The 15,997-nt window shown below is 38.3% G+C and overlaps 1 protein-coding gene across 3 annotated transcripts in view; it reads left to right on the top strand.

Moving 5' to 3' along the window:
• The window catches only part of TMED10 (transmembrane p24 trafficking protein 10), a 41,092-nt gene extending 25,799 nt beyond the window's left edge, over positions 1–15,293 (top strand). Inside the window, exons 4-6 of one of the 3 annotated variants that reach the window (XR_013996114.1) lie at positions 7,034–7,160; positions 8,045–8,259; positions 14,811–15,293. Coding sequence is in view for 2 of the 3 variants with exons in the window: in XM_081093516.1 (XP_080949642.1) it covers positions 7,034–7,160; positions 8,045–8,166 (249 nt within the window). In the remaining variant the exon portion in view is untranslated. Of the gene's footprint in view, positions 1–7,033; positions 7,161–8,044; positions 11,475–14,810 lie in introns of those variants that run through there. The other 2 variants (XM_081093516.1, XM_081093517.1) reach the window with 2 other exon arrangements.
• The last annotated feature ends 704 nt before the right edge of the window (positions 15,294–15,997 follow it).

Raw genomic sequence — 15,997 nt, forward strand, 5'->3', positions numbered from 1 at the left:
GGAATCCCTAGCAGAAAGCAAACCACAGCTCTTCCTTTGCGCCGTTTCCTGATGTGGAAGTCTGGCGCGTCCTAAGCTTTTCTTTACGCACATGGTTACAACATAGCTCTGAATTCTGTTTCTTAACCAAAAAAACTCCCACTACTTTCTTTGGCAATGTCACCCCCCCCCCCCCAAAAAAAAAAAAAGCGGATCAAATTGAGATGGAAGAGGAGAAGTAGTTATGACACAAGCCAAAGACCAGTCCTTTTCTCAATGTATGGCTAGGCTCCCTTGAACTTTGCTTAAATATAGCTGTTAGTTGTCTCTGGGCTAATGACTGTGACAAGAAAATGGACAGACCCTAGAACCACTTGTTCCCTGGTTAATTACCAGGGAGCACTGAGCATATGTAGAGGTTTTGAGACATTTAATTTTAGGCCCTTGAGATAATGGAGAGGCTTTGTCTCCAGTGGATTTGGGCCCTTTGGCATCAGTATTTTATTTTTTTTCAATATTTTTTTTTTATTTCAGAAAGGAAGTGAGGGGGGAGAGAGAGAGAGAGAAACATCAATGATGAGAAAGAATCATTAATCAGTTGCTTCATGCACGTCCCCCACTGGGAATGAGCCCACAGCCCCACTGGGAATGAGCCCACAGCCTGGTCATGTACCCTGACCAGGAATCAAACCAATGACCTTTTGGTGCGTGGGATGACGCTAAATCCACTGAGCCACACCAGCTTGGGCTCTCTTCCTTTCTCTCTAAAAATCAATTTTTAACAAAACATATTTTTGGGTGATGATTTACAAAATAAATCCTATTTTGCCCAGGGGTTCTTTTAGTTAGTCATTTGCTATCAACAGATACACCAATAAAACAGCTTCCCTCATTAGAGCAACAGCTAAAGACTTTCCAGAATGTCTATTTTTCTGAATGCCCTCAGGAAGGAGGAACTCTGGTTCTGTGTATTAGAACCAAAATCCCTTTGTTGATATAAGTTAAATGAAATAACATGGGTAAGGCACCTGATGCATAGTCAATTCAGTAGATTTTAAAAGCTTCCTTCTCCTACCCTTTCTGGAAACTGCCAAATGTCTATGAGAGAGTAAATAAGATCTTAATAAATTTCATTTAGTCCTAAGTTTGGCAGTATTATCTGGACTTATTTTGGCACATTGACCTTTTCAGCTTCTGTGAAGAGGCTTGTGATTCACATGCCCCACATGCAAGTAGACTTGTCCTTGAATGTGATTCTGTCTTCTTTATCTTCATTGTGTTAAACTGGGTGCTATTCAAATTTATTGCCATGCTTCTCAAATTTTCAGTGGCTGTGGTAGTGGGTGTGGAGGTAGCAAAGTAATTTGACTGAGTTTGGCTTACTACAAGAAGCTTCTTTTCTGAGTCTCGGTGCTCCACCAAGGAAAATAATCCAATGATTCTCGAGACCACGGTGGGGAACGTCCAGCCCTCGGGCCATAGCAGGCCCATGAAATCATTTGGCATGAGGGGTGAGTTAATTAAATGTCTGACCAAATAGAGCAGGCTAATTTTTAAGATGATAATTTTGTATGGCCCGCGAATGATGTTATAAATATCCAAATGGCCCTTGGCAGAAAAAGGTTCCCCACCCCTGATCTAGAGGCTGGTTTCACATGTGTTTCTATGAAGCAGTTTTTTAGAGTTAACACCTTTCTTTGGTACAATTGCATATAACTATACTCTTCAGATTCAAATCATCATTTGAGGAGTGCAAGATTTGGAATGGGTTAAAAAGAGTAGTTTTACAGTTATTTTGGAGGTGTTGTAGATATGTAGGGAAAGACTTTATAACTTGTAACATTTCCAAACACTAGCAATGAGTGTGATAGTGAGAGCTTTCTCCTGGACAGTGGGCCTCCTGAAAGTAGATGTAGAGTGCTCAGCATTCAGGAAACGCTTGCTTCAGGGGACCAGCTGCACTTACCTGCTATGAGAAAGTTGGCTCCTTTGAAGAATTCATGGAATGGTCAGAACAGGCGATTTATAAGTGTTTGCCATGTATCAGGTGTGTGGGTGTATACAAAGTATACATTTTAAAAATTTCCTTGAGTTCAGGGCCAAACTAGTGTAGGGGGAAAGGATAAAAACAAAAACAATGTAAATATGACAATGTATGATTGAATCTTAATTGTGTGGCTAGTGTAAGTTCTGTAGGGCTTTAGGGAAGAGGGAATCAGTGTGGACAGGAATGGCTAAAGGAGTCTTCATGATTAAGGTTTGAAAGATAGGTAGGGTTTGAATATACTAAGTGTGTGTATTTTTGCAGGTTAGGGATTTGGTTTTACTTGCATTTTACAGCAGAGCTTTGCCGTTTTGATGCTGAATAAATGCTTTGGTAATCATGGGTAGGAAGTCGAAAGACCATGGATCTGCTAGTCATAGTCTTCTACCCAAAGGACTTAGTAACTTTGTAATATCTTTAGTTTCCTCATTTGTAAAATGAAGTCCCTTGTACTAATATTTTTTTGATTACTTAACAGCTAAATGCAGCCTGCAAAGGAAATGCTACCCCCTAGTGGAAAACCTATGGTCCACACACTGTCAAATAAAATAGGCCTTGCTCTTAGCAAGCTGTTGGCAAAATACATACCATCCTTCCAGCTGTGGAAGAGAGAAGATACACTAGAAAAATGGTCTGCCTTCATGAAACATGTATAATTTAACATTCTTACAGATATTTTTAACATTAAACAGATTTTTAGAAGAGCACAGAAGTCAGTGGGGATTTTGATAGATGTTTTTTTGTTAGCTTGTACTGACTATGATATTAAGTATTGATGATATTCATTGAATGCTTAGTCCTGGGCAAGCAAAGAGGGTTTTTCTGAGAATACTTGTGATAATTTGTTTTAAAATTTTATTCTCTTAGTCTGTAAAAATTAGGATAACAGCCTGAAACCTAGGAAATTTGACTAATAAACTGGACAACTGCCCAGATCCTTGTGACCTAATATAGCTCTTTCACTTCACCTTTGATCCAGAAAACACTTAGCGTGGTCATCGGGTTTTCTTCATCAAATTTCAGTGCCTACCGAATACAATGTATAGTCAGACATGGATTCCAATTTCAGCTCCACGAGGTTCTGAGATCTTGGGAAAGTTATTTAATATTCTGAGCCTTAATTTTTTCATGTGAAAAATTTAAGGATAATAATATTCACCGTGTATAGGGTTATAAGGATTAAGTGAGGTTACACGCTCTAAAATACATATCATATCACATCCGGGGTATATACTAATAGGTCTAATTCATTATACTACCTTCTTCATCATCTTCGCTCCAACCTAACTTTTGAGACTTATATTTGCTCTTACCCACCACCATCTCCTTAGCACATGTGTGTATTGACATGAGTGCATACATAAACATGCACATCCATGCACATCAGACTACTCACAATTAGACTACTCATGGTCTTTTAAGCATGACCTACACTTTTCTCCCTCTGTGTTTTGATTTGCAGGTTCCCCTCAGCCTTGAATGTCTTTCCTTCTCACCTTTTTTCAAATTCCACACAACTTGTGAGACCCAACTTCCCACTTCTATTACGTTTTCCTTTACTCTTTCAGCTATATAATCTCATGCTACTTTATTCCTGCTCCACTTTTTTTTTTTTTTTTTTAATATATTTTATTGATTTTTAACAGAGAGGAAAGGAGAGAGATAGAGAGTCAGAAACATCGATGAGAGAGAAACATCAATCAGCTGCCTCCTGCACATCTCCCACTGGGGATGTGCCCGCAACCCAGGTACATGCCCTTGACCGGAATCGAACCTGGGACCTTTCAGTCCGCAGTCCGATGCTCTATCCACTGAGCCAAACCGGTTTCGGCCCTGCTCCACTTTTAATGTGTGCCTTTGTTGTAGAAGTTAATATATAATGCCCTATATTACGGTTACAGCTTTTTATGTGAGCCTCTCCACCAGACTGGGCTTCTGAGGAGCAGAGGTCATAATTTAATTTGGTGCCTTGCACACAGTAAGCACTAAAAAAAGCATTGTTGTTAGGGTCTTAAATGTTAAAAAAACAAAACCCCCAAAAAACCCTCTTTACATTTGTTTTGATTTCTAGATTTAGATTAAGCATACAAATATATATCATTGTTGTTGGATTTTCCTATTGAGTATCCATATGTTAGATGATTGAAATAGCAAGTTGGTTTTCAATATTTAGATTCTTTAAGCTTCCCAGATACTAAATTGATATAAGAATAAAGGTAGCCGAACCGGTTTGGCTCAGTGGCTAGAGCATCAGCCTGCGGACTGAAGGGTCCCAGGTTCGATTCCGGTCAAGGGCATGTACCTTGGTTGCGGGCACATCCCCAGTGGGGGGTGTGCAGGAGGCAGCTGATCGATCTCTCTCATCGATGTTTCTGGCTCTCTATCCCTCTCCCTTCTTCTCTGTAAAAAATCAATGAAAAAAAGAATAAAGGTAGTTATTAGGCAGAGAGGTGTTTTTTTTAGGAAAAAAGACCTTTATCCTACCCATAGAAGTCTGAAAATAATTTACTAGAATTAAGGACAGGATTGAGTAGGGATTTCATTGAGGTAATAAAATTGTCTTGGATGATAGGAACTGGGCTGTCTGGTTATGAATAGAGTCTTCAGTAGGACCTATACTAGAAAAGGGGTTGGGAAATTGGTTAAATAGACAATGGCCTGGATGCAGTATGGAATACTGTGCAGCAGTTAAGAGGGAGGTGAATCCCAAGCACTGGAGTTTTTGGAAAGATCATAAGTGGGGAAAAGAAAAGCAAGTACAACAGTGTATACATACATTATGATCCTATTTGTAAATAGTTTTAAATTACATTTTTCAGTGCACATTTATGTTCATACAAAAGCATAAATAGTGTGTATCTTCTAACAAGGTCTGGAAAGGTATACACCAAGTTCATAATCATGGTTACCACTGAGAGGGAATATGTGGATGTGAAAATTGAGGATCTATGAAAGTGGACTTGCCGTTTTTGTTTCCTTTGCTTCTGAATATTTTAAATTATTTAGCAGGAGAACATATTTAGGTGTTGCTTGTACAATTAAAAAATCAATGAAACACCAGAAAGGAACAGCATTGGGGACAGGTTTTTTGGGTTCTAAACTACAAAAGCAACCTCAATACCAAATTAATTTTAATTCCATCATCCATGTCAGGTTTTATACCGTGGGCTATTGCCATTTGAAACACACACACAGTGGGGGAGGAGCTTAGAAGTAGTCTTCAGAGTAATTTTTACAGGTATTATTTTCAGCTGGCAGAGGCACAGCCATAGTTTCACTTCCAGTTCTTTTTGCAAGTTACTATTTAGGGAACTTTAAATCATTTATCTCTAAAGAAGTATTACGCCATTGCTTTTATACTATCTCATTCAGGAAGCTTTGGAGAGGGAACTATAGACCAGGAGGGAAAACAAAATGGTAAACAGATTAAGGTTCAGCTTATTATATGTCTCTTGTTTTGGTATCTTTTTCCTGGGGAATTTTCCTTGCTCTGTAGCTCTGGATGAAATCAATCAGCAGACATACACTCTATGTTAATGGCCAAACCTGGCATTTGGGGCTTCAGCTAGGAGAGTTAGATCTTATACCCAGTTAGCCTCGTTCTGTTCTGCAGGTGTCAGGCACACCATTAACTCAAGCAAACATCTTACAAATGTAAAACAGTGTACATCCAGTAAAAGACAACTTAGGTGGGTCATTGCAAATCTATCACTACATTTTAAGTACTTTAATATCAACTCAATTTTTATATCCTTATCTTAACAGCAGTTTTCTAGTTAGGTGAAGATTACAGATATGCAAAGGGAACATTAGAACACTCTTAAACTCTTCCCATGCATTCCGTGTTAACAGCTATTAACACTGAACAGAGAAAAAGAACAAGGAAGGCAAATTGGACAAGAGCGAAGAAAAAGTAAGGAGTTCTAGATATAATGCATATTGACTAGGGAGTAAAGCAGCAGGTGCAGAAAGAGAATTTTTAAAGAATTCTTTATATAGAAAAATTTAAGAGCAGCTGGTATTGAGTTTTAAGATAGGAGTATCCCCATTTTAAAGCAAATGATAATTTAAAAATTGATAAGAAAAACAATTAGAATAACAAAATCCTTGCTTTTGTCAAATCTTGGGGATTTCAGATGTCTAGGTTGAGAAGGAAAGACAGTTCATTTCTTTCTCACATTCCTCATTCTTTAGTCTACCTGGAAGTCCTTGGAGATTTCTTTTGATAACAGGCAGTGTCAGTCTAAAAACAAATGCAGCCCATCCGGTTTGGCTCAGTAGATAGAGCATCGGCCCGCCGACTGAAGGATCCCTAGTTCGATTGTGGCCAAGAGCACATGCTCGGATTGCGGGCTGGATCCCCAGTGTGGGGTGTGCAGGAGGCAGCCGATTAATGATTCTCTCTCATCATTGATGTTTCTATCTCTTTCTCCCTCCCTTCCTCTCTGAAATCAATAAAAAAATAAAAACAATTTTTTTTTTTTTTTTAGCAGACTTAGGATTCATCTGGGCTCTGGATCACTAAATTTAAAATTGTGGCATTTAAATGAGCAAACCAGAATTCTCTAATTTTGTAATCTGGATTAATTATCTTAATGCTATAGTTATGCCTACTCTCTCATTCATGTGCATTCCCTATTGGGAACTTGGTGGTTTTTCTTCTAAAAACACATTTGACTAATATTTTCACTCACATTTACTATGCTAATAATAATGTTTATTTCATAGACATTATTGGAAGGGTAAAGTACTTAAAGTCAGAAATCTTGCGAAAATAGTATATCTTACTTTATAGCCTACCACATTATAATACTACTGAGGTTTTAATCAAAATTAAAGTATAAAAAAGTCTGAGATGGAAACAAACATTTGTAGGGAAGGGAAGAAGCGCTAACTTTAGAATGATCAAAGAGTTTTTAAGTTTGATGAAATATTTTAAAAGACTCGTCTTGTGTTCTTGACCAGAGCGATTTTTTCAGGGAGTGGGTTCATGATTCCTTTCTTTTCCAGATTGCAAAAGTTGAGAAGCTCAAACCTTTAGAGGTAGAGCTACGACGCCTAGAAGACCTGTCAGAATCTATTGTTAATGATTTTGCCTACATGAAGAAGCGAGAGGAGGAGATGCGCGATACCAATGGTGAGGGGAGGGCAGCTCTTGTTTCTCTATAAGAGAACCATAAAGGAATCAGATCACCAGACTTTAAATTCTGGTGTACCCTTTTCTCCGTTTTGCCAAGGGTGGAGGGAGGGGTGGTGTGTGGAAAGATAATTGCTAACTTCAGTGTTGCTGCTACAGGTAAATGAGCCTTGTTAGATTTTCAAGGAAATAGAAATCACTTCCATACGTAGTTGACCATATTCTCAGTTTGCTTACCATGTATCAAATTGATAGGACTATTCTTTGCAAATTTTAACATTTATATATAGAATAATGAAAATTTAAGAAAAAGCTATCTAAAAAGGAAGGAACTCTTACCATTTGCAACGTCATGGATGGAACTGGAGAGCATTATGCTAAGTGAAATAAGCCAGTCAATGAAGGAAAAATACCACATGATCTCACTCATTCATGGATAATAGAGACCATTATAAACTTTTGAACAATAATAGATACAGAGGCAGAGCTGCCTCAAACAGATTGTCAAACTGCAGCGGGAAGGCCGGGGAGGGTTGGGGGGCAGGAGGTAGAGGGGTAAGAGATCAACTAAAGGACTTGTATGCATGCATATAAGCATAACCAGTGGACATAAGACATTGGGGGATAGGGGAAGCTAGGGGACTGTCTAGGGCGGGGGGATAAAATGGACACATATGTAATACCCTTTGTAATACTTTAAGCAATAAAAAAAAAATTAATTAATTAATTAAAAAGAAAAAGAAAAAGAAAAAGCTAACTGAAATCCTACTCTTAGGCCTAGGGACAAAGTGAAGTTAATTAATTGCCTTTCCTCCCTGGCCATCATTTAGCCTGCTGAGCCTCATTTCATTACATTTACAATGTTTTTGTTTCGATTTTTTTAGAATCAACAAACACTCGGGTCCTATACTTCAGCATCTTTTCAATGTTCTGTCTCATTGGACTAGCCACTTGGCAGGTCTTCTACCTTCGCCGCTTCTTCAAGGCCAAGAAGTTGATTGAGTAATAAGGCCTACTCTCCTCCCACCTCATATCTCAGCCAGCAGAACATCACTGGGACGTGCCTGGCCTAAGGCATCCTATCAACAGCACCATAAAGGCACGTTGGAACTTCTTGCCAGAACTGATGTCTCTTGGTGTGGGAGGACATGGGTTACCACCTACACCCAACAAGTCATTGAGGGACTTCTTTTTAACTTGATAGGATTTGGACTGGTTTTGCAACAATAGGACTTAATAGAGTCACCTGTGACAAAAAATAGGGGTTACCTAGATAATGCCAAAGTCAGCATTTGTACTGGGTTTCCTCATGTGATCTGTTTAAACCATGTTTTCTTTCCTTCTCCCACTTGCTCACCAGCTCGGGCTTCCATTCTAGTTCCTTTACCAAGATTTGAATGACCATGTGGAACTTGTTTTATTCTCATTGTCCTCTTTGGATTTCTGTGTGAAAACACCCTTAACTTTATCTTAACCATTAGCTGTAATGTTTAGATAGCTTCTGGAGGTATCCTTTCTTAATTTTATGTCTCATAAATGGGTGATGGATGTGACACCTCATAAAAATGAGCTTTGAACTATAGATAACTCTTTTTAAAATTTTTCATTTTAGAGAATTAAAACATTTGTGCTCAATTGCTTGAATTTCCTTTTTGTGTAGTTATGTGTGTTTAGTTCTATGCAGTTTTATTACATATGTAAATTCATGTGACCACCATCACAAAATGCAAAACAGTTCCATCACAGGGAACCCTTGCTACCCTTTTATAGCTACAGCCACCTCCCTTCCTGACTCCCAAGCCCCAACCTCTGGCAACCACTAATCTGTTCTCCATCTCTCTAATTTTGTCATTTCAAGAATGTTAAATAAATCAGCAATCGCCAACCTTTCGGACCTCTGAGGACTACTGGTTGGCAACTGCTGATATAAATGGAATTATATATTATGTAATCTTTCCAGATTAACTTCTTTTGTTTGTTTTTTGTCTCACCTAAGGATATTTTTTCCATTGATTTTAGAGAGCGTGGAAGGGATGCAAGAAGGGGGAAAGAGAGAAACATTGATGTGAGTGAGACACCTCGATTGGTTGCCTCCCACATGTGCCCCAACTGGGGCCAAGGATCAAACCTGCGACCCAGGTACATGCCCTTGACCAGGAATCAAACCCACGACCCTTCGTGTGTGGGCTGACATTCTAACCATTGAGCAATACCGGCCAGGGCGAGAGTAACTTTTTTCACTCAGCATAATGCCCTTGATGTCCATGCAAGTTGTTGCATGGATCAATAGTTGGTTCCTTTTTATTGTGTAGTTGTATTTCATGGTATTGATGTACCACAGTTTGTTTATCCATTTACCCATTGAATGACATCGGGGTCATTTTCAGTTTTTGGCCATTACTAATCTTCTGTGAACATTCATGTACAGGTTTTTATGTGGACATAAATAAATTTTCATTTATCTGGGATAAATGCTCTCGAGGGCAATTGCTGGGTTGTATGGTAAACGTGTTTAATTTTTTTAAGAAACCACCCTACTCTTTTTCTAGAGTGAGTGCCATTTTATTTATGTTCCCACCAGCAGTGTATGACCAGTCAGGTTTCTCCACATCCTCACTGATATTTGCTGTTATTTTTATTTTAGTCATTCTGATAAATGTATGTAATGAGACCTCATTATGATTTTACTTGCATTTTTCTAATGGCTAATGATGATGGACATCTTTTCATGAGCTTATTTGCCATATATATCTTCCTCAGTGAAATATCTGTTCATGTTCTTTGCCCATTTTCTAATTAGATTATTCTTTATACTAATGACTTTTGAGCATTCCTTATATAGCCTACATATGGCTCCTTTGTCAGATATGTGGTTGCTTGAGTTTTTAACATAACATGTACCAAGGAAAAAATTAGAAAATTTATCAAATCTTCTTACATGACCAGCCAGTGATTTAATTCCTGACCTTATATGTCCCCCTGAGACATATGATATATTAAAAAACAACACTGGAAGGATCATCATGAATACAGTAAATACTTGAGAATACATGTTGTGAAAGCAAAGCCAAGAATCACTATGAGTATGAGGTACCTAAAGGCCAATACTGATATAAATAGAGAATGTGGATACAAATGACCATGTTTGTAAACAATTATGAAAAATACTATCACTTGAAATTTTCCCCACTTCTCCCAGGAAAGGAGCTAGGGGTTCTTCCTTTCTGTAATCTCTTTTTAAAACCTTGCTAACTGTTGTTACAGGGCTTGTCTAATCGCAGTGGCAAGAATTACAGGACTTAGGGCCATGCAGCTTGCAGTTAAGCAGCAGCATGTTAGAATTAACAGAGAACACTGCTGTGCTGACCTGGATAAAGTCCAAAGATGGAAGAGGGAGTGAGTTATGTTGTTAAAATCTCAGGCAGTTCTGTTAATATTTCAGCTATTGTGAACCCAAAAGCCCCCCCCCCTCCCCGGCTCTCCCACTTTTGACTCCATGTATGTATGAATTTCTCTGGTGTGGCATAAAAGTGGTTCATTAACTTGTGCAACATCGCCATCTGCTGTTAAGTATTGATAGGAACTACTTTTGAGGACCTGGCAGCGGAATCCTTGTCATAAAGGCAGCAGATGTAGAGAAAATCTGTGATATTACATTACTCAACGACAGAAGATACATCCAAGTGAAGAGAATGACCAAATTTGTGGGTTAAGATTTCCTTAGATGTTTAAAGGTGAAGTTTTGTACCATTAGTCTAATAAGATATGCTTTCATATTTCTGACTGGTGCCTTTCCTCTTTTTACAAGCAATGAAAGCTACTTAGTTGGTTATAGTACCCTGCTCTGACAAAATGTCGAAGAAAATAGAATAGGCAAATATTTTATTTTGCTGACGTTTTTGTCCCCAAATGTGATTTATGAAACTAAAATTCTTTCATGTCCTTTCCTTTTACTCATGCCAAAACTACCAACAAGAACATTTGTATTTTTGGTTTAAAGTTCATTGGTATTACACCTTGATGTTATCAAAAAAGTAAATTTATTTGCCTTCGATAAATGGCTAGTGCAAGAGCAAATTAGATTTTAAAATGAGGATGTTATCTGTTTTCTCCGTTTTGAACCTATTTTTCAACAGGTTGTATAAAATATAGATGAGAGTGATGCGGTTTAAGTAAGCTTTGTTACACCATTGTCATAAGCCATTTTTCTGTTTGTTGAATGGAAAGAAGCATATGTGGAATTTATACAGATTCACTTGTGTTGGATGGGGATTTTTGTGTAAATTTTCTCAAATAAAGGCTAGCAGAAACCGTTGTAGGTGTATTTTTCTGCTGTTACTCTTGAGTACCTCTTTGTTTGGATTAGCAGTATTCCTCCACATTCCTTAGTTTTAACATATGGCAAGTTATATGTGATAAAGTAAAGAAAAAATATAATTATCCACAATTTACTCCAGATAGATAAAGTTTATGTGAGCTAGCAAAAGTTTATTATATTTTATATATAAATTATAAATGTATATGGAAATAATTATACATCTTCAGAAAGACCAAATAGGGTTCTGAAAGCCAGGCATTCTCTTTTAGAAACTGCTACTGGAATTAATTCCTTTAGAGCAGGAGTGGGGAACCTTTATTCTGCCAAGGGCCATTTGGATTTTTAAAAATACGTTTTTATTTATTTCAGAGAGGAAGGGAGAGGGAGAGAGAATCATTGATCAGCTGCCTCCTGCACGCCCTCCACTGGAGATCAAGCCTGCAACCTAGGCATGTGCCCTGACCAGAAATCAACTGTGACCTCCTGGTACATAGGTCAATGTATAACCACTGAGCTACACCAACTGGGCCCATTTGGATATAACATCATTCGAGGGCCATACAAAATTATCAGTGTAAAAACTAGCCTGCTATATTTTATCAAATATTTAATTAACTCACCCCTAATGCCTTGTCAGGGCCAAAACAAATGATTTCACAGGCCTTATATGGCCCATGGGCTGGATGTTCCCACCCCTGCGATAGAGAACCTTCACCTTGCCCTCCTTCCTTAAAATACCTCTCCCAATTTAGAACCCCTCAGAACTTGCTTATTTTGGCCCATCACATCTATACAAAACCTCCAGCAAGTAAAGGCCATTTTCTCCTTTTATTTGCAGTTGAACATCTATAATAATAAAATTGTAATACGCTAATTAGGCCAGACGGCTGAACAGTGGAACGACCATCGGGACAACCTTCAGGACGAAGCCGGGGCTGCGAGGGCCAAGTCCCTTGCAAGAATTTCGTGCATTGGGCCTCTAGTTTTTCATAAAGCTTCTTTCCAAGAGCAACCTGAAGTGCTTTGCATGCTCACTGGCTGACCCTCCACTTCCAGTACCCAGAAAAATGGGTAATTTGCCAGTGAATTTATACAAAGTAGTGGTTCCCAATATCTGAGTATAAGTAATTTAACATCAGAAATGTCTTCTTTCTCACTGAAGTTTTACTTTTAGAGAACATCATACAGCAGAACTTATCAACGAATTTAAATTTAATAGTCTGAAAAGTATCATATACTTGTTAAATGGCAGTACTTTTTGCAAATTATTCACTCTGCTGCAGTGGTGTCCCACATGAGCCCCATGTATAATTTTAAATTTGTAGTACCCCATTAAAAAAGTAAAATTAATGTATTTAGTTTAATATATCCAAACTAGCATTTTAATGTGTAGTCAATATCAAGATGATAAATGAGATATATTATTTTTTCATATAAAATCTTTGAAATCCAGTATGCATTTGATAGCTACAGCACTTCTCCATTCAGACTAGTCCTACTTCAGGTGTTCAATGGCTGCATGTAGCTAGTGGCTGTCATATCAGACCATGGAGGTATAGATTTTGCTTGGTACTTTGGTAGATTCTTTAATCTTTTTTTTTCTTTAATCTTTACAGTAACTCTGTGGTCCCTGGGGATCTGCATTCATAAGTGAGAACTTCTGCTATATAGCATCCTAACTGTTCACTTGTTAAAATATAACATGGAAATACCTGTTTTTGACCAAAGGCACTTTAAATAATCAGTTATACCTTCAGAATGTTTAGTTTTTCTGGACTTATGAATATTCAAAGGTCAGATAATTTAGTTTTATTTATACCCATTTTGAAGAAGAAATGAGCATGAGTGCTTATATTTGTCTGTTACGCTTATATTAATGCATTATAAGTAGAACAATGCACAATATCAGGCTAACCAAATTATAGAAATCATTGCAGAGATGCCAGAAAAAATGAAGCTTTAAGCTTTGGCTGAACCCTATTCAGTTTCTCTAAGGCGAAAGTCAACACTTCTGGTTTTAAGTGATTTTTTTTCCCATTCTTTTTACTCAAGAAGACATTTATTGAATATCCTGTTTAATGTGTTGAGCTAAACTCTGGAGTAGACTCGATAAATAAGCAATACCCATCCTCAAAGTGCCTTCTAATTAATAGGAGGTGGTAATTGGGATGGTCTCTACCCAGAATTATTTTACTACTTTGTTTAGCCAATACTGACAAGAAGCCTTCACTAACCCATTAAGTTTGTCTTGGAAAAATGCCCCTTCTAAATGCCTTTCTAGAAGTCTTATAACACTATAACTTATATACAATTATCCTTATAATTACTTCATTATCTGTCTGATACATGGACTGTGAGACCATGTTTATTTTGTTCTCTCTTGTAACCCATCATCTGGCACAAGTTGGTACTCAGTGTTTGTTCAATGAATAAACTGAAAATTCAAAAATTATCTGTATAATATAGAATTCTGGAATGGAACCAACAAAATAAAATGTAATGGGTTATCAGTCAGTCTTGCATTTAGGTTAAAAAATGTTATATGCATACGAGACAATAGCGACATGATACTCAACAAATAATTTTTAAGCCTATATTAAGCACTTTCCAAGGCACTGATGGTATATAGCTGTGGACAAGAGCGCAAAATCCTTTCATGAAGCTTATATTCTAATGAATGAAGATAGCCAATAAAGTAAACATAATAAACAAGACATCAATATTTTATAGATAAGTATTGTGAAGAAAATAAGGAGTGATGTGATCTGGTGGGGGGGCCGTGGTACTTTATGTATTTCTTTTGTTAACCCTCACCTGAGAATATTTTTTTCTCTCTTGATTTTTAGAGAGAGTGGAAGGGAGGGAGAGAGACAGAGAGAAACATCAATGTGAGAACCAATTAGTTGCCTCTGACAGGCATCCCAACCCTGGCCAGGCATCGAGCCTACAACTGAGGGACATGCCCTTGACTAGAGTCAAACCTGAGACCCTTCAGTACACAGGCCAACGGTCTACCCATGGAGCTGTGCTACTTTAGATTGACTGGATATGAAAAAGGTTTAGTTAAGTGCAAGCACAGTGTCAGCAAACCATCATTATAAACGCTGGTACGCTAATAGAACAGAAACATTGGATCTAGGTCAAAGGAGACAAAAGACCCCTTTACTCTCCTATTCAGACCCAATGCTATGTAGAGTGTAGGGTATTTTAAAAGGAATGTTGATGAACTGTAAAGAGGTCAGAGGAATGTGAAAGGATTACTTAGCCCTCACCCCATTATACCAATTTTCTCTAATTTTTTTAAAATATATTTTATTCATTTTTTTTTACAGAAAGGAAGGGAGAGGGATAGAGAGGTAGACGCATCGATGAGAAAAATCGACCAGCTGCCTCCTGCAACCTCCACACTGGGGATGTGCACGCAACCAAGGTACATGCCCTTGACCGGAATCGAACTTGGGATCCTTCAGTCCGCAGGCCGACACTCTATCCACTGAGCCAAACCGGTTAGAGCTTCTTCCTCTAATTCGCTGTCACTATCACTATCACCTAGTTAAAAACCTGGGAGTATCTCCCGGACTCTCACATTTACCTCAGCAACCATATCCCTCCTGACTGATCACCAAGTTTAAATGTTCCCTGGATGGATTTCTTCAACCTGGACCTCTCTCCACCTCCACTCAACACTAATAGCACCTTAGTGCCTCTTCTTTTCTTAGAATATAAATAGCCTCTTAACTGGTCTTCCTGCCTCCAGTCTTTGTCTTCCACATTGTCATCAGAGTTCTTTGTAAAATATAATTTGGATCTTATGTAAGGTGACTGTATTGTTTATTGTCTGAGCTGGGCACTTGAGCAGAAGAAGGTTCTATTATGCTGGGACTTACCCAGCAACTAGGGACATACAGTCATACTAATCATATACTTCCTTAAAAATCTCCAATCATTTTCCATTGCCCACAGGAAAAGCCAAACTATAAAACTGTATTTGAGGCCCTGTCTCCTTCTTCTACCCCACACGCACCCTGTCCTCCAGCCAGGTAACCTTTCTCTTAGCCCCACCACATCCTGCTCGGGGAAGAGCTCTGGAGCCAGATTGCTTGGTTTGGCTCCCAGCTCCCCTTACTGTAACATTGAGCAGGTTACTTAACCTCTCTGTATCTTGGTTCCTTCTGTAGAATGGGAATAATAAGATTAAGGGGGATGGCACATGGAAAAAAAACCCCACTTAGAATGGTGCTAGAAACTCTATAAACGTTAGCTGTGATCTCTCTGATGTATATCATATTACCAACTTTACAGATCAAAAAACAGGCTTGGAGGTGTGAAGTTGCCCCGGTCACATAACTGATGGAACACGTTCACCCAGGCACTGCGATTCCCTGAGTAGCCGGAGGCCAGGGAGATCCCCCACCCCCAGTGACACCTAGCTCTCAAAGAATGCTGCATGGAGTTCAGATGGTCAAAGACCAAAGAATGCTAAATATGAAAAAAAAAAAAAAAAGATAAGGGTGTCAGG

The sequence above is a fragment of the Myotis nattereri genome, assembly GCF_964212035.1.
Source record: "Myotis nattereri genome assembly, chromosome: 1".
NCBI lineage: Eukaryota > Metazoa > Chordata > Mammalia > Chiroptera > Vespertilionidae > Myotis > Myotis nattereri.